Source organism: Pomacea canaliculata, linkage group LG4, assembly GCF_003073045.1.
Source record: "Pomacea canaliculata isolate SZHN2017 linkage group LG4, ASM307304v1, whole genome shotgun sequence".
NCBI lineage: Eukaryota > Metazoa > Mollusca > Gastropoda > Architaenioglossa > Ampullariidae > Pomacea > Pomacea canaliculata.
Genome location: NC_037593.1, coordinates 34,561,268 through 34,584,096, shown reverse-complemented (window position 1 = coordinate 34,584,096; position 22,829 = coordinate 34,561,268). Strand labels below are relative to the sequence as shown.

At 42.8% G+C, this 22,829-nt stretch overlaps 1 protein-coding gene across 4 annotated transcripts; it reads left to right on the top strand.

Annotated features, from left to right (window-relative positions):
- Positions 1-370: 370 nt before the first annotated feature.
- On the top strand, positions 371-20,875 carry LOC112562046. Of its 4 annotated transcripts, XM_025235023.1 has the most exons (12): positions 371-1,286; positions 1,548-1,820; positions 2,049-2,375; positions 2,791-3,019; positions 7,238-7,555; positions 9,210-9,321; positions 10,279-10,573; positions 11,844-12,087; positions 12,711-13,020; positions 16,635-17,064; positions 18,206-18,414; positions 19,973-20,875. In XM_025235023.1, exons 5-12 carry the CDS (start codon positions 7,250-7,252, stop codon positions 20,212-20,214), a joined length of 2,148 nt encoding a protein of 715 aa, XP_025090808.1. In that variant the 5' UTR covers positions 371-1,286; positions 1,548-1,820; positions 2,049-2,375; positions 2,791-3,019; positions 7,238-7,249; the 3' UTR covers positions 20,215-20,875. The 4 variants fall into 4 exon arrangements, with proteins under 4 accessions (XP_025090808.1, XP_025090806.1, XP_025090807.1 ...); XM_025235021.1 differs by lacking the exons at positions 371-1,286; positions 1,548-1,820; positions 2,049-2,375; positions 2,791-3,019 and adding an exon at positions 3,141-3,764 and having other exon boundaries at positions 3,900-7,555; XM_025235022.1 differs by lacking the exons at positions 371-1,286; positions 1,548-1,820; positions 2,049-2,375; positions 2,791-3,019 and adding an exon at positions 3,141-3,939 and having other exon boundaries at positions 4,133-7,555.
- The last annotated feature ends 1,954 nt before the right edge of the window (positions 20,876-22,829 follow it).

Here is a 22,829-nt window from a genome sequence, read left to right as displayed (position 1 = left end):
CAGTCACACTTCTGTCTCCCTGCAGTGACAGACACCAACAAGAAGCGCACTGGAGCCAGGGCCTTCACACACGCGGCACCTAAGCTGTGGAATGCTCTGCCATCGTGACTCTCCACCATCACCTCACCAACCACGTTTCGCAAAAAACTGAAAACCCATCTGTTTCTTTCAAACCAGTCTTAAACTACCAAGAAACACTTCTGTCTATTTTTTTACTTTTCTGGTGTTTTATATATTTGTTCACTTTTTTAAATTTTTTTAATATTTATTTTGTTTCTGCTGCGCAATGAGCATTCTTCTGAATGGATACCTACGCATTACAAATAGACATCGTCATCGTCATCATCATCATCATCATCATCATCATCATCATCATCATCATCATCATCATCATCATCATCATCATCATCATCATCATCATCATTTGATTTGATTTGATAGCATGAAAACTGTGCGTCATAACCCGCTGATGACGTAGTTTTTTAAAACACGTCATTTGCCTCTCCGTATGGAATGTGAAAGCCACTCTGTACCTTCAGGTGTAGGTACTGACAGTCCTCACAAACAAGCATGTTTAAAGACTTTGTGATATTTGTCTTATCGCTAGGTTTGATATTTTAAAATCATTGCAGTTTATAAAACATTAATGCTACGTAACTAAATATTTGCTTTTCTTCTTGTGGATGCACGTACTCCCATGATTCCAGGCGGCGCGACTTTGTCTCTGCTGCTGTACGTGTCTGTGCGACAAACAAGGTTGTAATCTTTTGTCTTTGTTTACCACACACGTACTGCAGGTTCTTATAAAACGCTATATATAGTGTTCTAGTACAGCACGGACTTAATGTATGCTTATTAGGTGTGATGTGTCAAACAAATGTTTCTTTTTGAATAATGCGCTCCTACATAATCTACCACCTTCAGGCAGCTGACAGTTGTAATCGTGTCTTCCTACTGGACAAAGCGGAGAAGAATGAATAAAACTGTAGAAGCAGAGTTGGTGGCACTGAAAGAATAAAGTCAGATGTATTCAATACACACAGACAACAATCACGATTCACTGTCAGTTAACTGATTTTTTTTTAATGTAAAATCGATATTGTGTGGTAACGCATTGCATGCCATTATTCACGATGTATTTTATAACTTCAAACAGAAATGACCCTTTCAGATGAGTATTTGGTTGCCAGACGAAAAGTGGATAACAGCCAGAATACATCAAACTTGGATACAACAGATGATGACAGTACAAAAGGTCGAAAAGAACGGAAGAGGAAGAGAAACAAGTATTGACATTGTTTCTTGCTTAAGTTATAGAATGACAGGGATTAGGGAATCCTGTGGTTTGGAGAACAACTGACACGATCAATACAGATTCCCAGTATTGCAGTTCATTTCAATTTTTCATGAGGTTAATATTGATATTATGTTTGGTATCGCCTAGGAGTTATTCATTATTTTTTTTCTTAAATCTTTTACTCCAGAAATTCTTAAATTTTCAAAAACTGTCATTTCACTTATTACTATTTGGTATGCTTGTAAATCAGGTTAGGGCTAGAGAGCTCAGACGAGGAGGAAGAAGACTTCTTTAGACCACAATCAGTGCATCCAGCAGCATCACTGCCATACTCACTGCATCCAAAAATGGCAAACAAGCATTTATGCCCACAGGTGAATGCACTAACCACCAGAATATTGGCGCCACGACCTATTGATTCTTTGCAAGGAGTACCAGAGGAGACAGACCTCACAGACCTCAGAGGAGACAGACCTCACAACTGCAGCAGTCGAAGGCGGTACCCATGCAGTGTCTAACGAAGGTAATGCAGACAATTTTATATTATGGGTTACTTTTCTTGCATTTTGTTTTGCCTATTTAATTTTGTTGCGAATTCCCTTTCACAATCTCATGTTGAACATATTGTTGGTTATGCAAGTTTCTTACTGCCTCACAAACCACTGTCGATTGCCTTCATTCACCTATACTCAAAGTATGTAAAAATTAATTGTCCACTTTTGATAACAGTGCTATGTTCATGCTGTTGCAGCATTAGCCGGGCTCATTCTGAAACAAGACACAGAATTGATGTGCATAAGCGAACTTAAACATGAACTTAAGCTTAAGTTGGCTGACTTAACTTTAAGTACAGTAACTCGGTGTGCACAAGACAACTCAAGTCCACTAAGTACAAAATTTCTTACTCAACTTTAAGACTGCTCTCCCCCAGGTATAAACCCTTACTTAGCTGAGCCAAGTTTGCGGTTAAGTCGGCCAACTTAAGTAAGAAATTTAAGTTCGCTTATTTTGCACATCAGCCCAGGAGCTGTTGGAACTAGAAGGACGCCTTGATGATGATTCCTTTCATGAATTACTCGTACGTAAAGCAGATGTCATTGTTAAAGCCATGATTGAAATAATAATTTGTAACAATTTAGAGGAATTTTTACAGTGTAGCTTTACATTTTTGAAAAGCTTATGTTTTTATAGGGAATGCATTTGAGAAAGATCAGTTCGTGTAAATCTAACAGACATATATAGTGTAGAACACAATAAGTCAAATTTTAAATCCAGTTTCACAGGGTTTCAGCCTCATAAACTTTATGATTATTGGGGAATGAAACATTAAATGTCAGCTTTTTGTGAAAGTTTTAAGTTGATAATTTTGTAATGCCCATGAATGATAGGATTGAAACAATTAAAGCCATGTATATTTTCACTACACCCTTTCTTGCATATGATGTGTGGAATACTTTTGACAGATATGTTTCCTGTTGTCTAATGATTTGCAGATGAAGTGCCTCTCCTGAGTGGATGGAACAACTGCAAAGGATTGTGTGAAAAGAATCATGTGGTGACTCCTGACCGACAAGGTTGCTCGAAACTATAACTGGCAAGGACAAAAGGGAGAGATGTGTGCTTTCAAGGGACTGAAGGTGCAGACCATGCTCTACAGCAGACCTGGGCAAAGGCCGGCCCGCCTCCTGTCTCTGACCGGCCCGCCCGCTGGCCCGCCCGCTGGTATATATACTGTATATACAATATTGGGTAAAACTGAGTTAACTATATTAGTCCGGCACTCTAAAACCATCCCAATTTCTCATGCGACCCTTGGGAAAATTAATTGCCCACCCCTGCTCTACAGTAAGTGATGATGAAAAATGTCAGTGTATATTATTATTAACGTTATAGATATATGATATATTTTCTGCACATACTTCAACCAAAAAAGAGAAGTGCTGATGAAGTGCTTATTTTTGTATAATATGAATTGACATTTTTCATTGCTAACTCCACAGTTTAAAATTATTTTTAACTCTTGTCAGAAATAATTATGCTTCTATGGGTGAAACTAGCGTAAATGAAGGTAGTATACAGTCCACAGCTATGAGTAGTACGTGCATGTACATGCATGAATTTAGCATAATTGTACCTCAGTACACAAGAACTCACAATCACACTAGTTGAGTCTTCCAGTTAATAAACCAAAGTGTATTGCACAAACAAATGTAAATTCTACCATATAGGAGAATAGGTAGAGGTATATTTATATAGGTATAGAACAGGGGTGGTTAACGTCTGGTCCGCGGGCAGTATGCAGCCAGGAAAATCACGTGATCCGACCCACCATGGTTGTTATAGACAACTTGTACTGAAGTTAGTATACAGTCCACAGCTATGATATAGACAACTTGTACTGAGGGTAGTATAAAGCCCACAGCTATGATATAGACAACTTGTACTGAGGGTAGTATATAGTCCACAGGTATGCTATAGACAACTTGTACTGAGGGTAGTATACAGTCCACAGCTATGATATAGACAACTTGTACTGAGGGTAGTATAAAGCCCACAGCTATGATATAGACAACTTGTACTGAGGGTAGTATATAGTCCACAGGTATGCTATAGACAACATGCTTGTACTACTTGCACTGAAGGTAGTATACAGTCCACAGCTATGCTATAGACAACTTGTACTGAGGGTAGTATATAGTCCACAGGTATGCTATAGACAACATGTTTGCACTACTTGCACTGAAGGTAGTATACAGTCCACAGCTATGATATAGACAACTTGTACTGAGGGTAGTATAAAGCCCACAGCTATGATATAGACAACTTGCACTGAAGGTAGTATACAGTCCACAGCTATGCTATAGACAACTTGTACTGAGGGTAGTATATAGTCCACAGGTATGCTATAGACAACATGCTTGTACTACTTGCACTGAAGGTAGTATACAGTCCACAGCTATGCTATAGACAACTTGTACTGAGGGTAGTATATAGTCCACAGGTATGCTATAGACAACATGTTTGCACTACTTGCACTGAAGGTAGTATACAGTCCACAGCTATGATATAGACAACTTGTACTGAGGGTAGTATAAAGCCCACAGCTATGATATAGACAACTTGCACTGAAGGTAGTATACAGTCCACAGCTATGGTATAGACAACATGTACTGAGGGTAGTATACAGTCCACAGCTATGCTATAGACAACTTGCTTGTACTACTTGTACTGAAGTTAGTATACAGTCCACAGCTATGATATAGACAACTTGTACTGAGGGTAGTATAAAGCCCACAGCTATGTTATATAAAATTTTCTTGTACTACTTGTACTGAGGGTAGTATATAGCCCACAACTATGTTATAGACAACTTGTACTGAGAATAGTATATAGCGCACAGCTATGTTATAGACAACTTGCTTGTACTACTTGTACTGAATTTGGTATACACTCCACAGCTATGTTATAGACAACTTTACTGAGGGTAGTATATAGTCCACAGCTATTCTGTAGACAACTTGATTGTACTAAAAGTAGTCTACAGTCCATAGCTGTTATAGACAACTTGTACTGAAGGTAGTATACAGTCCATAGACTGTAGCTGTAGTCCAAAGACAGCTTGTACTGAAGGTAGTGTATCGTTCTCAGCAATGTTATAGACAACTTGTACTGAACGGAAACAAAGCACAGGTAACTGTGACAGCCGCCAGGGTTAACCTTACCTCTAATCCTGGAATTTGACCAGCTCAGGATAAACCTAATCAGCCATAACCTAATCAGAATAACTTGCATTTTAATCAGGTCAGAATAAACTTCATTTGATATCAGCAAGGAAGATTGACATGAGATTTCATGGCGCATTACAGGCCGCTGAGGTCTTTGTGGACTCAATAATACCTACACAGGCCAGGTATTGACTGGGTAGAAATGTGGGTACATTAGGCCGTGGTGATATTACTGACAGGGGCCTCGGACAGCTGGGTAGTCCCCCAGATAGTGGTAGTCACCCCCCCCCCCCCCACACACACACACATACATGGAGAGAGGCTGTGTATGTCATCTTGCATCCGCCATCCGTCACCCAATCAACACCGGCCTTGGTGCCCTATCCCACCCACCCCCGGAAACCAACTGTCAAGTGTCTCGAGAACTTTCTGCTCTCCGTCGTGGGCTTGACTGTGAGGGAAACTTCAGATCTGTCGATTGTGAGAAGTGTTTGGTTCTCGCTAATTACCCTCCCCCATCACAACTGTGGCAGCCCCCACTACCCCCGGTCAGCTTGTTGAGCCACTAATCATGTCGGCCGTCCTCCAAAATGAACGCTCTTCATAACAAATATCTGGTTACCATCACAAACGGTGGTGTCACCAAGACGGACGTCGTCATAGTGGATATCTTCGCACTAAAACCATTCACACATGACATGTCTTCGTCTTGATACAACTACAGACCGGCTATCTACATGATACAGCAGACCGGCTATCTACGTGATACAACTACAGACCGGCGATCTACGTGATACAACTACAGACCGGCTATCTACATGATACAGCAGACCGGCTATCTACGTGATACAACTACAGACCGGCTATGTACGTGATACAACTACAGACCGGCTATCTACATGATACAGCAGACCGGCTATCTACGTGATACAACTACAGACCAGCTATCTACATGATACAACAGCAGACCGGCTATCTACATGATACAACTACAGACCGGCTATCTACGTGATACAACTACAGACCGGCCATCTACATGATACAGCAGACCGGCTATCTACGTGATACAACTACAGACCGGCTATCTACATGATACAGCAGACCGGCTATCTACGTGATACAACTACAGACCGGCCATCTACATGATACAGCAGACCGGCTATCTACGTGATACAACTACAGACCGGCTATCTACATGATACAACAGTACACTGGCTATCTACGTGATATAACAGCAGACCGGCTATCTACATGATACAACAGTACATTGGCTATCTACGTCATACAACAACAGACCGGCTATCTACATGATACAACAGTACACTGGCTATCTACATGATACAACAACAGACCGGCTATCTACGTGATACAACAGTACACTGGCTATCTACGTGATACAACAACAGACCGGCCATCTACATGATACAGCAGACCGGCTATCTACGTGATACAACTACAGATCGGCGATTTACGTGATACAACTACAGACCGGCGATCTACGTGATACAACAACAGACCGGCGATCTACGCGATACAATAACAAACTAGCTTTCTAGGTGATACAACAGTACACTGGCTATCTACGTGATACAACTACAGACCGGCTATCTACATGATACAACAGTACACTGGCTATCTACGTGATATAACAGCAGACCGGCTATCTACATGATACAACAGTACACTGGCTATCTACGTGATATAACAGCAGACCGGCTATCTACATGATACAACAGTACACTGGCTATCTACGTGATACAACAACAGACCGGCTATCTACATGATACAACAGTACACTGGCTATCTACGTGATATAACAGCAGACCGGCTATCTACATGATACAACAGTACACTGGCTATCTACGTGATACAACAACACACTGGCTATCTACATGATACAACTACAGACCGGCTATCTACATGATACAACAGTACACTGGCTATCTACGTGATACAACAGTACACTGGCTATCTACGTAATCCAGGATCCACTCGGCAGTTTGTCAGTCAAAACTGCGACTGTGACTATCAATATCTCTGTATGTGTGTATAAAAATACGAAGAACAAACACTGTAGCAAGCCTTGAATTTATTATTTTTACCAGGGTTAGCCCTATGATCACGAGCTTCATTAGAACAGTTTCACCAGCGTTAGCCCTATGTTCACAAGCTTCATTAGAAGGACAGTTATACCAGGGCTAGCCTTATGTTCCAGATTTTGTCCAGAATGACATTTGGCAAGTTTTCCGCAGCTTTCTCTGTATTAGTCATCATACTGTCAGCACAAACGACGTCTGCAACCTCCACCGCCAGCTGCAGACATATAGATGCCGCCTTCAGGTGGCGCAGCGTCAACCGCACCTACTTTTTCAGCGGCGACGAAGCCATCGTGTTCAGCGACTACCACCACGCAGAGGAGGATGTGGTGCCCGTGACGTCACTGGCACCTAATTTCCCCTCCGACATTGAAGCCGCCGTCGGTTGGTTTAAAAAAAACAGAAGTTTTTTCTTCAAAGGTTGCTATGGCTACATGGTAAGACTGATTATTTCACATATAGAACCTTACTTTTATTTTAACTTACACGAAGGGTTATCTAACCTTACATTCTCTGTTACAACTCACGGTTATCTACGCCTGAGCTTTACAACGTGGCGTGTGTGATCGAGTTATGATTGAAGGTGGGTCAGACTGGCCATCGTCTGTAGGGTGGGTGTGAATGTGTGTACTGTAATGGTCTTTGTCGTTGATGTTGTGTTCTGGAGTTATAATGGTGGAGCTGCTTCCTAATTGCCCTCTGGGACAAATAAAGTTTCATTGCATTGTCTTTTAAACTAGGGATGGATACATAGATTAAGACAATTCTTACTATTTGTATTGCGCAGATGATTATCATTGCAACCAGGGCCGTGCTTAGGGGCAGGCGGACGAGGCATCTGCCTAGGGCCCCGCGCTTCAAGGGGCCCCGCGCTTTTGATTGTAACCTATTGACGAACGTTACAAATAAATTACTCGTAAGCTTATGTTGTAATGTGTATGCAGTGTGCTGTCAATGATAAAAGACGAGATATCCCTGAGGACAAAAGTGACTTTAGATCCCAACTAAAACCGTGTGATCGTGGCGTGAGGGCCCCGCACATGCCCTTTGCCTCGGGCCCCGCGGGGGCTAAGAACGGGCCTGATTGCAACTGGATTTTATCATAGAACAGTAAATGTCACAGCATTGCGGTTTTATTACAGTAATATTCAGTTCCATAGCCATCTGACTTTGTTAGAGTACTTTATTCATATTACACACACGTCAGCACACAACTGTCCGAGGCGGTAAACAGCATACAGCTATCGTTCGAACTTTAATTAACTCTGTTTACACGATCAACACGGTTGGCTGATTTTGCCCCGCTCACTTGTTTACGCAGTATTCACATAGGGCTGATGCATTGTTATAATTTATAATGCTGTTATATTGTTATAATGCTGATGCATTGTAATAATTTTTTTAGGCCTATACAGCTCATGGTTTGGAAGAAAAATTTAATAAATAAGATAGTTTAGGCATTTCTGAACATAATTATCTCCCTTACATGACGAAGGACGTACGTTTGAACGAAAGTCTCGCCGATATTCCACACTACCTGTCCTTTTCGATGGTACACATTCTGAACATCATGCATCTGAAACGTCGAATAAAAGAAAGAACATCCCAGAGGATATTCCTGCTTCAGATGAAGAAGAATTCGACCACGAATGGTGTAAAAATAGTTTTCATCTGCTCCCAAATTTCGGGCCACGCCATGTTTGAAATGTGTAAAAAAAAAACTTTTTCCAAACCTCACTTCCTATACCTAACTTTGGTTAGATTATCATAAAAGTGAGTTCACAAGCAAGGTTACGGTAAACTGTTCCACTTCTACACATTTTGATCTTTCATAATCAATTGGAATTGTTGTTCTATCTTGTTTAGTTATTTTTAAATAGTTTTTTGAAAAAGGGTAAATTCATGCGTACAGGGGCTTTGACCGCCTTTAGCCTTTCGTACGCTAGCAGCAAAACTTTGCTGTAGGTGCAAGCGTCCTCAGTTGATTTCTGCAACACCAAGCTATCAAACGGCTGCATTAGTTGTTGTCGTCGATACAGTTGTAGTTACTTCAAGTTACTAGCATCCATTGCTTCCCTTTTCTTCTTGCAGTTGAACGAGAAGACGAGAAGACTGAGGCGGCACCGCCTGCGGCGCTACGGTCTGCCGTGTGACGTCGATGCCGCCGAGCGCCTCAACTCCAGGGTCATCCGGGTCTTCAAAGGTGGGTGCGTGCCCCAATGACTGAGTGGTCTGAGCTTCTCCGGTGAGTAGGCTACCAAAAGCCAACGGTCACTGGGGTGGAAGTGTGAATTCAGGCATACTCCACGACGGTAAAACAATGGCAATGATCAACTTTCTTTGTCCCAGTGGGCAATTTAGACATGGGAAGGTGCTGTAGTTACAATAAGTTAAAAATAAAAGTAGAACACGTTCACTGCAAGGTGCAGCGTTAAGATGTACATTAGCACGTGAAAGGAAGACAAATTATATATAAACTATGAAACAAACAACAACTTGCATTAACAATAATCATGTGTGCATATACATTCTACAACACACACACACCACTGACACTTCATCTGAGGTTGAGCAGCTGGACCGCAGATGGCACAAAGGATTTCAGGTGTCTGTTACTTTTGCATATCTTGGCAGGGAATAGCGTTTACCTGAGCTTAATAATACAAATTCTGTCGTTAGTACATGTTCAGGTATAGACAAAATGCGTGAAGCTTTCCAACAGTTCGTTGATCACAAAAAGAAGCTACATCCCTCTGTTCGACACCAATTATCTTGTAACAGATGTGGACAGTACTGTTCAGACTGTTCCTATCATGGACAGAGAGATTGCAAAACCAACATACAAATGAAAAGGATAAAAGACTCAATAAACGACTGGTAGAAACGGCCTAAGATTGCTTGACTAACTGAAAAACTATTGAGCTTACGAAGAAGGTACATTCTTTGTTAGCCACGTTTAACAATACTAATACTAAATACTATACTTAATTTTAATACTAAATACTACAAACTGAAAATTGCCGTGTTCCCCGATGGTTGAGTGATCTAGCGCTAAACCAAAATTCCTGCAATAGGTGTACCAAAACTACTCATAGGTTCACACCCCTATTACTTTGATTTCGAGGCTGTCCAGGCTAACACTAACACTAACCCTCCGCAGGGTGCACTTACTGGCATTTGCAACGTCAACCCTTCCTTGCTGTTGAGGCTGGCGACATCCGGGATCTGGGTTTGCCCTGCCATGTAGACGCAGCAATCACGTGGGTAGACGGTAACGTCTACATCATCAAAGATGACCTCATGTGGACGATAGCTCGACCGGCCGAGACCAGGCCCCTTGACGAGTGGAATTTATGTTCGTGGAATATTTGCCCTCGCAACGTGTCGAATGTATCCTTGAGAGACCCGGGGGCTGAAGCTAGCGACGTAGCTCTCACGTGCAACGGTGACCCACGGTGAGTGACGGACTACGTCAGTAGTAGTATAAGGCAGTGTAAATTATATGCATCTTTTACAATGGTGGTGATCAAGCTACAGATGTAGTCGTAGTAATCATCAATCATCCTCAATATCCTCCTCCTCCTGGCTCCTCCTCCTTCTCCTCCTCCTCCTTCTCCTCCTCCTCCTCCTCATCATCATCATCTCATAACTGGTACTAGATGATTACCAAGTAAAAGGCCCTTCGGTACCGGGTGCTGGAGGACCTGACTAGACTAGACTAGACGCAGAGCGGCCATGATCTGCCACCTGTGACGGTCATACGCGGCCTGTTTAATCCTTGACATTGGCCATCCAGTTCTTCCTCTGTCTGTCCCCTTCCTCACGCTCACCATCCATTTTTGTTTGTCCGAGTCCCCTCCTTTACCTGAACCTTTGAGGACAGGGTGACATAACTTGTCCTGTTTCTGGAGCAGGGTTTCCTGAAGGTTTACAAGGGTAGCTTTTTGACCAGGATGAGGATATTCAACTGTGCTTCTGCCCGCTCTGAAGCCAGCTTGCTTTTCTGCTAACAGCCCCTCAGGTACGGAGGCCATTTTGGATTTCCTCTAGCATTACTTTTGCTTGGGTGGCTGATTAGACTTATGGTTCTGTGGTTTTTGCATTCTCTGCTGTTGCCTTTCTTTGACAGGCATGTGACATGCGACTGCATCCATTCTTTAGGTCATCTTTTACTTTTACAGATTCTGTGGCAGAGAGCGCTAAGGTTTCTCACTATATCCGCCCCCAACCCCACACCCCAACATACACGATGTTTGAGCAACTCAGCTGGCATGTTGTAAACCCCATAGGACTTCCCACCTTCAGACTGCGTATAGCTTTGTCGATCTCTTCTCGTACGATTGGTAGTCTGCAGTTCATCAGTTTCTTCGATGAGTCAGACTGTTGTACTGACCTGTCTAGGCAAGAGTTTACTGAAGTTGATAGGCCCTAATGTTTTCAACCCCTGCCATACTTCGGCTGTTTCACGGCAGTTTCCCTCGATCTTGTTTTCCGCAACTGCCTTCATCTTACTTATATCGCTTACCCGCTGTACTATAGCTCGTGCCCTTTGTCCGTTGCTGTCTCTCCAAAGCCTATCCATCTTCAGGCCCACTCTCTCCCACTTGTAACGTTTCAGCTCATCGGTGATATCGTGCACGTTGCTGTACTGGTCTTGTAGCATTGGCTAATTTAGAAGAAAAAAAAACAAAACAAAAACCAACACTAACACACTCCTCCTCACAGGCTGTGCCATTTGAACTTTGACCAAGTGACGCTGGCCGGGTCACATAATGCCGGGTCAGGCTTTGATGGTGGATTTGGGCTCTTTTTTGACTGCTGGGCGCGGAATCAGGGCCTATCTGTACTTCAACAGCTCCGGCATGGGATTCGATTCCTGGACGTGGACACCAGCTGGCAACACTGCGGGCTCCTTGGAACATTTCATAGCTTTTTTTGTGGGGGGCCAGTCTGCAGGATGCTGAAACAGGTGACAGAAAAATAGCTTGCCTTATTGTCTTTTTTTGTTCAAAATGATTTTTTAAGAATACTCTGTTCCCACAATAAACCCCAAATGCCTCCAATACAGACCTGTGGGAAAGAACCAACCAAAAGCCTGCCAGCCAAGACTTAAAGAAGAGGAAATAGGGTTGGATCGGTCACAGCTTACGAAAGCCAGCCGAGAATTTAACAAGACAAGCTCTGGGCTGGAACCCACAGGGGAGGCGCAGGGTTGAGAGACCCAGACAGACGTGGAGACGATCAGTCCACAGAGAGGCAGAGACAGGTGGCATGACATGGTCCCGACTGCAAAGGGACGCCCAGAACCGGGTCTGATGGCGGGATGTAGTTGCGGCCCTATGCTCCACGGGAGATGACTAGGAACAAGAAGAAGATTGCACCTATTTTATAACTGCAGTTAAATGATTAATTAGACTTGGGAACTTTTCAACGATTTCTAAGTGCTCTGCACACTCCCGATTTTCTTTTTCTTCCCAATGTTATTGTTTCTGTCTTGAGATATGTTTGTTGTTGCTTGTCTTGAAATATGTTTGTTATTGCTTGTCTTGAGATATGTTTGTTGCTGTTTCTGTCTCGATATATTTGTAACAGGTCAAACAGTTTCTGCAAGAAAATAGACAGGAAATCGTTGCCATCAACTTTAACCACGAGATGCAAGACATGGACAGAGTTATGCCAGCTTTACTGCGTCAAGTGACCTCCCAGCTGGGTGTTTATGTCAACACCGGCTATCGTGATGGAGGCACGTGGCCTACCCTGGGGCAGGCTGTTCTATCCAATAAACGTCTCTTCGTTTTTATTGACAAGCGCGTGACGCAGTTTCCGGAGTACGCCACCGCCAAGTGGATTCATTCTGAAGACTTGCTGAAGAGTACCTGGCGTTCGGATACTGCTGTTTCAGGTAGGCTATTATAGTGTCAGGCGATGAATTGTAATGTTAGGTAAAAGCCTCAAAATTAGAGCCTTTACTTTTGTTCTCTGCTTTTGTCCCCTCCAAGCTTAAAAACGAAACCTGAAGTTAAAAATTTGTGTTGAGACTAAATGTCAGTTCTAATGACATAAAATAACCCATCACTATGGCAGGTATTTGAGGTTGTTTTAAGCGATCGAAGACTTCAATAAATAGTTTTCGCCATGATTTGTTATAGAAAGGTGAAAGGTTAAAGTCGTTGACTAAGTGACGCTCAGATTGTCACATCATACACGTGCATCTGTGTTCAATCAAGCATATATCACGACATGTGCGTGTCCTTTCACTCAACACTCAAGCACATAACACCTGCCGCTACGGGACCTGTGTATTTTTATCCTACAAGTGTACTGTGTTACTCTCTCTCTCACACACATATATACACACAGATTTTGAAGTAAAAGTACGAAGGCTCCAGCCCTGACACAGGTTTCTTATCACCTGCCTCTTCTCACATAAGCATGTAACGACCATCCACCCACCCCGAGTCTGAGTTCTCGAAGGTAACTTACTAAAACAATAGACGAAACCGTTCGTAGTGTCCGGTTCTTTAGACGATTAAGGCTAGGTGCCCTGTGGTATTCACGGCCTCTGGGGTTCACCTGTCGCCATGTTCTGCTCGTGGTGATGCTCAGAAGCATTGAGACTGCAGCTGAATTGTCGATCGTCGCATCTTTACTGAACAGGTGCAGAGACCAGCAGCAGATAAGCGACGAGCTTACATGTAGTCGCTGTCACCGTAACGAGCTTCCAAAAGACATTGCAAAGGATAACATCCCCTGAAGTGAAGGTGAAGAAGAGAAAGAAGAGATGCCTAATACTCCAAGGAAAAGGCTGGGTCTTGGGCAAGCAGTCCGTTGAGTACTCGGCTAGTGACGTCACAACGGTCTTTCCACCACACAACGTTCACCTCAGTATAAAGCATTATTATTCAACGGTCTGTCCGCCACAAAAATTTCACCTAGATTAATATGCAACTAGTCAGGACACGTTTATAAAAGAATACAGTTGACAAAACCAGTGGATCTGTTGATACCTGGCTTGGCTGGCAGTCTCCACTTCTTTATGCGCCGACTGATGCGGCACCTAGCGTGTCTTCTTGGGAAGTGAAAGACTGGCCACCCGTTCACAAATCATAAAAACTTCCAAACTCACTCCCATTGACTCCCTTATCTAGCTCTTGCGGCACCAGGTGTCCGCAGGTAAAAGCACTGACGCGCATCTCACGATTCTACCTGACTCTGATCTTGACAACCGATGCAATGTTATCTTCTGTCGGAACCGGAAGTGCAGATACAGAATGGTATTGTATACAAAACAAACTACATACCAGTAATCTGCTAGTAAAAATAGAATAGCTCATTGGACTGCTATGACAAAAATTACTATAATAAACCAATTATACTTGAAGCGAAATGTTTGGCATTATAACATCATTGAACTAGTGTCAGTATGCAAATTACCAATGTACACAGAGTAGACGAACATTTTAGGAGACAAACACGTGCAACATATATTGACACGATTCAAGAGAAACAAAATTCATTTTCCAATTTAATACTTTAAATGCTCAACTAGGATAAATTAGTTCAGCAGTGTCCATGTTCAGTCAGTGAATGCCATTGCTCACGTATGATAAATTAGTTCAGCAGTGTCCATGTTCAGTCAGTGAATGCCATTGTTCACCTAGGATAAATTAGTTCAGCAGTGTCCATGTTCAGTCAGTGAATGCCATTGCTCACCTAGGATAAATTAGTTCAGCAGTGTCCATGTTCAGTCAGTGAATGCCATTGTTCACCTAGGATAAATTAGTTCAGCAGTGTCCATGTTCAGTCAGTGAATGCCATTGTTCACGTATGATAAATTAGTTCAGCAGTGTCCATGTTCAGTCAGTGAATGCCATTGCTCACGTATGATAAATTAGTTCAGCAGTGTCCATGCTCAGTCAGTGAGTGTGAATGCCATTGTTCACCTAGGATAAATTAGTTCAGCAGTGTTCATGTTCAGTCAGTGAATGCCATTGTTCACCTAGGATAAATTAGTTCAGCAGTGTCCATGTTCAGTCAGTGAATGCCATTGCTCACGTATGATAAATTAGTTCAGCAGTGTCCATGCTCAGTCAGTGAGTGTGAATGCCATTGTTCACCTAGGATAAATTAGTTCAGCAGTGTTCATGTTCAGTCAGTGAATGCCATTGTTCACCTAGGATAAATTAGTTCAGCAGTGTCCATGTTCAGTCAGTGAGTGTGAATGACATTGTTCACCTAGGATAAATTAGTTCAGCAGTGTCCATGTTCAGTCAGTGAATGCCATTGTTCACCTAGGATAAATTAGTTCAGCAGTGTCCATGTTCAGTCAGTGAATGCCATTGTTCACCTAGGATAAATTAGTTCAGCAGTGTCCATGTTCAGTCAGTGAATGCCATTGTTCACCTAGGATAAATTAGTTCAGCAGTGTCCATGTTCAGTCAGTGAGTGTGAATGACATTGTTCACCTAGGATAAATTAGTTCAGCAGTGTCCATGTTCAGTCAGTGAATGCCATTGCTCACGTATGATAAATTAGTTCAGCAGTGTCCATGTTCAGTCAGTGAATGCCATTGCTCACGTATGATAAATTAGTTCAGCAGTGTCCATGCTCAGTCAGTGAGTGTGAATGCCATTGTTCACCTAGGATAAATTAGTTCAGCAGTGTTCATGTTCAGTCAGTGAATGCCATTGTTCACCTAGGATAAATTAGTTCAGCAGTGTCCATGCTCAGTCAGTGAGTGTGAATGACATTGCTCACAACACTGTCCAAAAGTAGGTTAGGGTTAGGACTTTCATGACCACACTGACTTAGGAATGGTCGAGAGGCCACGTGACTGATCTGCCACACTATAAAGTCAGAGTAAACCAGTGGACGGGCAGAGGGAGAAAGAGACGGAGTGAAGGGCAGGTAGCTCTCGAGTTCAGATTATTTGATGTTGACTGTGTTAGCTGTGCCTGACTTAGTTTCATGTTATATAGCTGGGCTTCTCCTTTCCTAACAATTGAATGGCAGTATTTTGATCATGCCCTGGAAGTTGGCAATACTTTGTCCTTACCCTGGGAGCTGGGAGTTGGCAATACTTTGATCTTTGATCTTACCCTGGATGCCTGCTGGATTGAGCTGGAACGCCTAACCTAATGAAAGCTCCGTATTTGAGACCAGTGTGGATTATCTGAATTGAATTAACAAAAGAATGGGTTCAAAGGTTGGAATAGGGACTCTCTCTCTCTCTTTCCCCCTTGCTATTCCCTCGTGTTTTCTTCAGCGGGGCGCTGTAGCATTATTAACAGCTTGGCTCACAGTTAAGTGACTCACACAACAGTCTTTATCCTTTCAAAATAGCAAACAATACAAAGAAGAGTCATCAAGCTGGACCTTTGAAATAATTACTGATGAGATAGAGAAGGCGCCGAGTTATAGGCAGGACCTTGTCATGACGAGTAATCATCATTCTTGTACAGGCAACTGTTCGTTCATTAGAGTGTTGTCACGGTGCATAACTGTCTCTGTTAACAGAGGGCGATTGCACGGGAGTGCTGAGGGCCGCCGATGACCAGTGTCGATTGAAAGGCCTGGCGCCCATCTTGGAAGTATCGGTTCTGGGATCCTCAACAATCTGCGTGTCCTCCATAGCCAAGGCCTGCCACCCGCTGCTTCACCAAGTTTCTCGTGCATGTGCACACCACAGACATGCGCAGAACAAAGCGCCCAACGTCTTGCTGGTGGACTATCCGGAGATGGCGGCCTCCGACTCGCAGTCAGTGGTGTCAGCAGCTTTTCACCAAAACCTGCGCAATCTGGTCCAACTGTCAAGCCACGTGTGTCATGTGTCGGTGGATGCTGTCATGTGGGACGGTGACACACAGCGAAACCACCGGGTGTACTTCTTCTCCGGCGACCGAGTGCTCACTTACAACTGGCAGTCCAGCCTACAGGAGTCTGCTGGGTGAGGGTCGAAGGTTAAGTTAAAAGACTATGGGTATGGACGAAGCATTGCTAACTCCCGCCTGTACACCCGCACGCCTTCTTCGCTCATCTTCTGACACCAGGCTTCTACCAGTCCCACTCACCAAGATAAAGACAGTGGTGTGTCTCCTACCAAGCCTCATCAACTTGCAACGGATTAATCGTCAGCCTTCGTCACTCTGATTCTCTTACCACCTTTAAGTCCAAACTAAAGACATCTTTTCTGAACGACTTCATTGTGACCCTGAGCGTGTATAACGTGTGTCTGTAGTCTACTGTGTGTGCGAGTGAGTGTGTGTTTTTGAAGTGAGCGTCTGTTATATGTAAACATGGGTGCAGGCTGTTCGTGATTCCTTCTGTATACCATTTCTGTAAGGCGCTTTGAGGAAGTCGTTGGAAAGCGCTAAAAATAATTATAACAAGAATAATCATAATAATAATTTTACAGAGACTCTGCACAAGTCAGTTACTGGTCACGAGTGACATGTTAGGAAACTCGTGAGATCTTGTCAGCAGTCCAATACGCAAGTCTGTTCTGTGCTGTAGCCGCCATCCGGACAACCTTAATCAACCTAAATCAACCGTTCGCAGTTTGTGAACACTTATCACTTGAGAATAAATGTTTCTCACTAACATAAAGTTTACACTAATGGTTTGCCTGTCTCCCATTTCCTCCCACACTTCCCAACACTAATAATAATAATAACAGCAATATTAACGTTAATGACTCACCTGTCATTGACTTCTTCACGGGTACTCCGCTGACTTCCTCACCAATGAACATCATGCTCGTTATCCCTAATGACTCAATGGCAGATGTCGCTGTCGTCTTTATTACAATCTTATAACCCAAATGTAACAGACGATCAGTCTATACGTGAAAGGAAAATATTTCCAGAAAAATAAATGACCAGACTGTCTTCGTGTCAGGTCACACGAGACTTCAACCACTAACCCTTTGGATAGAAGGAAATGTATAGTGGACACTTCTTTGTTTCTTTGTTTGTTTGTTTGTTTGTTTGTTTGTTTGTTTGTTTCTTTCTTTCTTTCTTTCTTTCTTTCTTTCTTAAGGTTGATGTTCACATGTTTCTATATGCATTTACCCTTTTTTTGTGGAACAGGTCAAATACAGAGTTCGCACTTCCTACCCATATTGATGCTGGCTTTCAGTATCTTAACGGGTCCATCTGCTTTACTAGAGGATGTGACGTCATATGTCGAGAGACGCTTACATCCGGTTCTGTGAGTGTCACGAGTCTTATGGACATGGGGATACCTTGCCATGTGGACGCGGCATTTATAAAAGGAGACTTTACTCTTTTCTTTAAAGGTAAGTCACACTTGTTTCTCGTCAACGCAAGTTAGAATGGATGTGAGATTTTTGCCCTGGCAGGAAAACTGAAAATAAATTTCTAGAAAACCCGTTATGTCATACCCTACACTGTTCTGCAGTGACGTAGCATGGGTGCTGCGGTTGGTGTGGGCCGCACCAGGCGTCAGGCAAACGCTTTTGGGTAAGGGGCATAAATTCATCAAATTTGTTGCTTTTTTCCGTTTATTACAGTCCATTTTGTGGACATCAACAGCAGGCCCGCACCAGGCAGCAAATATCCCAGCTAAACCAATACTGCTCTGTCGGTAGGTACACTGTTCTGCCATGGAGACGACGAAGTGGAAGAGTTTTACCAACAACTAGATAAGGTTGTGAAGGCAGTTCTGAATAAGAACAAGAACAGTATACCTACGGACAGAACTGTTCTTGTACTTGGTGACTGGAACGCAAAGGTCGGCCCAGACGCCTACCAGCAATGGGCAGGAACAGTTGGCAAATTTGGCCTTGGCGAAACCAACGACAGGGGCATCAGACTCACAGAATGTGCACAGAACCAGAGACTCACCTTAGCCAACACTTTACATCCCCACACGAAATCAAGGACGGCCACGTGGTACTCACCAGACTGATTGGTCCACAATCAAATTGACTATATCCTGCTCCTGAGACGCTTCAAATCCAGCATCATCAAGGCCAAGAAGAGTACTACCCAGGCGCTGACATAGGTAGCGACCATGACCTTGTTCTAACGAACCTGAAGCTTAAGCTGAAGCTGAAAAAGAAGCGACTCTCAAACGCACTCTTACCCTGAATTCGCTTTGATTTGGAGAAGCTGCAAGACCCAAACGTTACATAAGTCTTCAAGACCCCAGTTGGAGGTGCTAATGACAACAGCCAGGAGGTTCCAGGAAAACAAAGAAAGAAGAAATAGCCAAGGGACACGAATGACCTTCTAGATTTCTCTGACCAAAGGAGGGCCTTGACGAGGAAAAAAAAAGCAAACCTGAAGAGGCTTTAAAATACAAAGAAGGGAACTGTGCCATCAAGAAAGGAATGAAGGCAGCTAGGGAGAATAGGATCGAGAGCAAAGCCCTCGTTATACAGTCTTAATTACATAAGTCCTCTCTGTGAAATATTCAGTATTGAAAGGTCAACATCCTGATGCTCTTCAGTCTTGCACGACTTCATTATGAGGCTGCTTTGGCTTCCTGCCTCTGAATATCTGCCTCCAATACAAGGTTTTCGGTGTCATACTGTTATGTTTAGCTTAGCTCCTTTCTACTCTCTCTATACTATCACACAGGCGTAGCTAGCCTTATAGCTTCCTTTCTACTCTGGTCTCTGCTTCAATCCCCTCTTGCTCTCTGCATTCTCACTGACATGTACTCCTTTGTGATGTCCCCACCATTAGAACCACCAGCTGTTTTTTAAACCGCTTCCTTGTCCCATTCATCAAGCTGATATTTTCTAGAAGCTGTAGCAAGACCCTGTCTCACGTAGCAGACTAGTGCAATTAAATTCAAAGATGCAGAAGAGATCATCTTTTGTTTTGCAGAATGCCAGTACTGGAAGTCATCTCGAAATGTCTCTGACATTGGTCCTCGACCGGTCACTGACTTCGGACCATTGCCCTGCAACCTGACTGCCGCCTTTGTGGACCGGAATGGTATTTCGACTTATTTCTTCAAGGGTGGGAACTATTGGAACTACACAGAGGAGAGCGGCTTATCCGGCCCAGCTGATATTCTGGACAACTGGTCCCTTGACCTTGTGCACTGTTCCCCTTTCATTCTTTGACCAGAGCTTGAAAATCGTTGACGAATTAAAAAAATTGAGTAGAACGTGCATGTACATGCATGAATTTAGCATAATTGCACCTCAGTACACAAAAACTCGCAATCACACTAGTTGGGTCTTCCGGTTATTAAACCAAAGTGTATTGCACGAACAAATGCAAATTCTACCATGTAGGAGAATAGGTAGAGGTATATAGGTATATTTATATAGGTATAGAGCAGGGGTGGTTAACGTCCGGTCCGCGGGCAGTATGCAGCCCGGGAAATCACGTGATCCGACTCGCCAAGACTCTAACAAGGAAAATCCATTACGGATAGACAGAACACGTACAAGCACATTACGGGATAGACACGTGTAACCAGGCCGCCCTGTTGGGATAGGTATGCTTCTCGTTGGTTGCCGCCACCTGTAGGGCGACTTTGGAGAATTAGGTTTGTGACATCCCCCCCTCTGCCCACAAGCCGAGGAGAAACCACTTCCGGTTTGATGTTGGCGGATGATACACATAGCGTTCTTCGACCATGTCGACTCATAATAATAATAAATGGTTGTCGACATCACTGTTTGCCTTACTGTACATTTCAGGCCTACAAGGGTCCAACATAATTCCTTCTTGGATTTTCGAAGGATGAGCAAATGAAAAAGGTTTAGCTCGAAAAAACATTCTTTGTGGTTTATAAGCTTATTTGTTCGTGTGTATGTGTGAAGCATGTGTGTAGACACATTGTAAATGCCATAAACTCCTCCATCGGGAAGAGACGTGTATGAAATAGTCACGATCATTATTTTTAATGTACTTTCAATGCACAATCACACACACACAAAACTGTGCATTAAGAAAATGGATTTGTTCCTATATAAACCAAATACAGCAAGCTAATTTTTAGTAGATAATTTTATAATGCCCACGAATGATGTTATAAACAAGAACGAGACATGGACAGCATATGAGGGACAGGAAAACAAATAACATATGAACTATAAAAAAAAGATCAACAGTATTAATGAAGAATAAAATAAAATACAGAAAACACAAAGAGGAACCAAACAACAAGAACAAGAGCTGAGAGTAACATGATATTACAAAAGGGAGGGTGTGACAAAGGACTAGCATTATGGGAAAGGTTGTTAGGAGTATATAATGTTTACAGAAGAGGTGTGTTTTCAGTGCACTTGTAAAGGATTCAATAGCGGGTAGGTGGCGGGTATGGAAAGGGAGAGAGTTCCATTGTTTGGCTGCACAATAACTAAACATTCTGTGGCCATATGTTGTTGTGGTGACAGGAAGAGTAAGGAGACGATCATCAGACGAGGAGCGGAGTTGTCTAGCTGGGATGTAAGGGAAGAGCAGTTGAGAGAAATAATCAGGGCAGGTGCCAGCAAAGACACTAAAACACAGCACAGACAGTTTGTACAGGATGCCACAACGGATGTAAAGCTAGTGTAGACAACCAAGGAGAGTGTGGGTGGGCACGTGTCCTACCTCAAAGCACCAGACGTGCAGCAGACTTAATTCTGTACTTTCTGGAGTGTGTGAAGAAAGTCTACAGGGCAGCAGCAAGCAAGGAGTTTGTGAAGAAGATATACAGGGCAGCCAGCAATCACAGTATCAATATCACATCACAGCAATCCCAAGTGTAAAGGAGAGGACAGAGAAGAAGAGCGTTTCCCACCGTTTGGAGTCAATGAATGCAAAACAGGTGATTAGACTAGAGCTAGTTATGTTGATAGTGAACAGGTAACTTAGACCAGAGTTAATTCAGGTAGGATTAGGTCTAGTGTAAAAAATATTGCCATTGGATTAATAACGGGTTCTTGTTCTGTAAAGAAACTTACTTTTAAACTCACGTACTTCTTTTTGTGTACACGAATGCCTGATATCATACTGTTGTTCCAGTATAAATAAATAAATCACGTGTATTTTGAGTGAATGAACTTTGTGATGTTCAGTGTACATTTAAGACCAGAACAAGACGGTTTTGAATTACACAAGACAGAGCAGTTATCCGATTCTGAGCTGAATGACGCACCACGAACACACGTTTATAAACCAGGGAATAATTTACAGTTATGATTAGAATAAGCTACTATTGAACATTATTAGCATAACTGTTGTAATAAGCATATTTACATGTACACTGTTTCAAAGAAATGTAGAGAAAGCAAAAATATTTGACTGTTCTTTGATCTCTTGCGGCGCTCAAGGCAGCCAGCCTCCCATTTTCCTGCATTGGAACCACTCATCTCTAAATAAGTGATAAACTACATGAGATTCTGTCTCGCACTTCTACATTTCACTTTATCCACTAGCTTATATAATTATCTAGAGAAATGTTGCACAGGTAAATATGGCCCACCACCTGGCTAATTAATATATCTAGAGACATACAGATGAATTCATGGACCACAACCTTACTTTTACACATATATATATATAGAGAGACGTGTTATACAGGTGAATGCATGGTCCATAACCTTATATATATGTTATACAGATGAATGCATGGCTCACCACATGGATTATATGTCTAGAGACATGTTATACAGGTGAATGCATGGCCCACAACTTTACTTATATATATATACAGAGAGAGAGGTTATACAGATGAATGCAT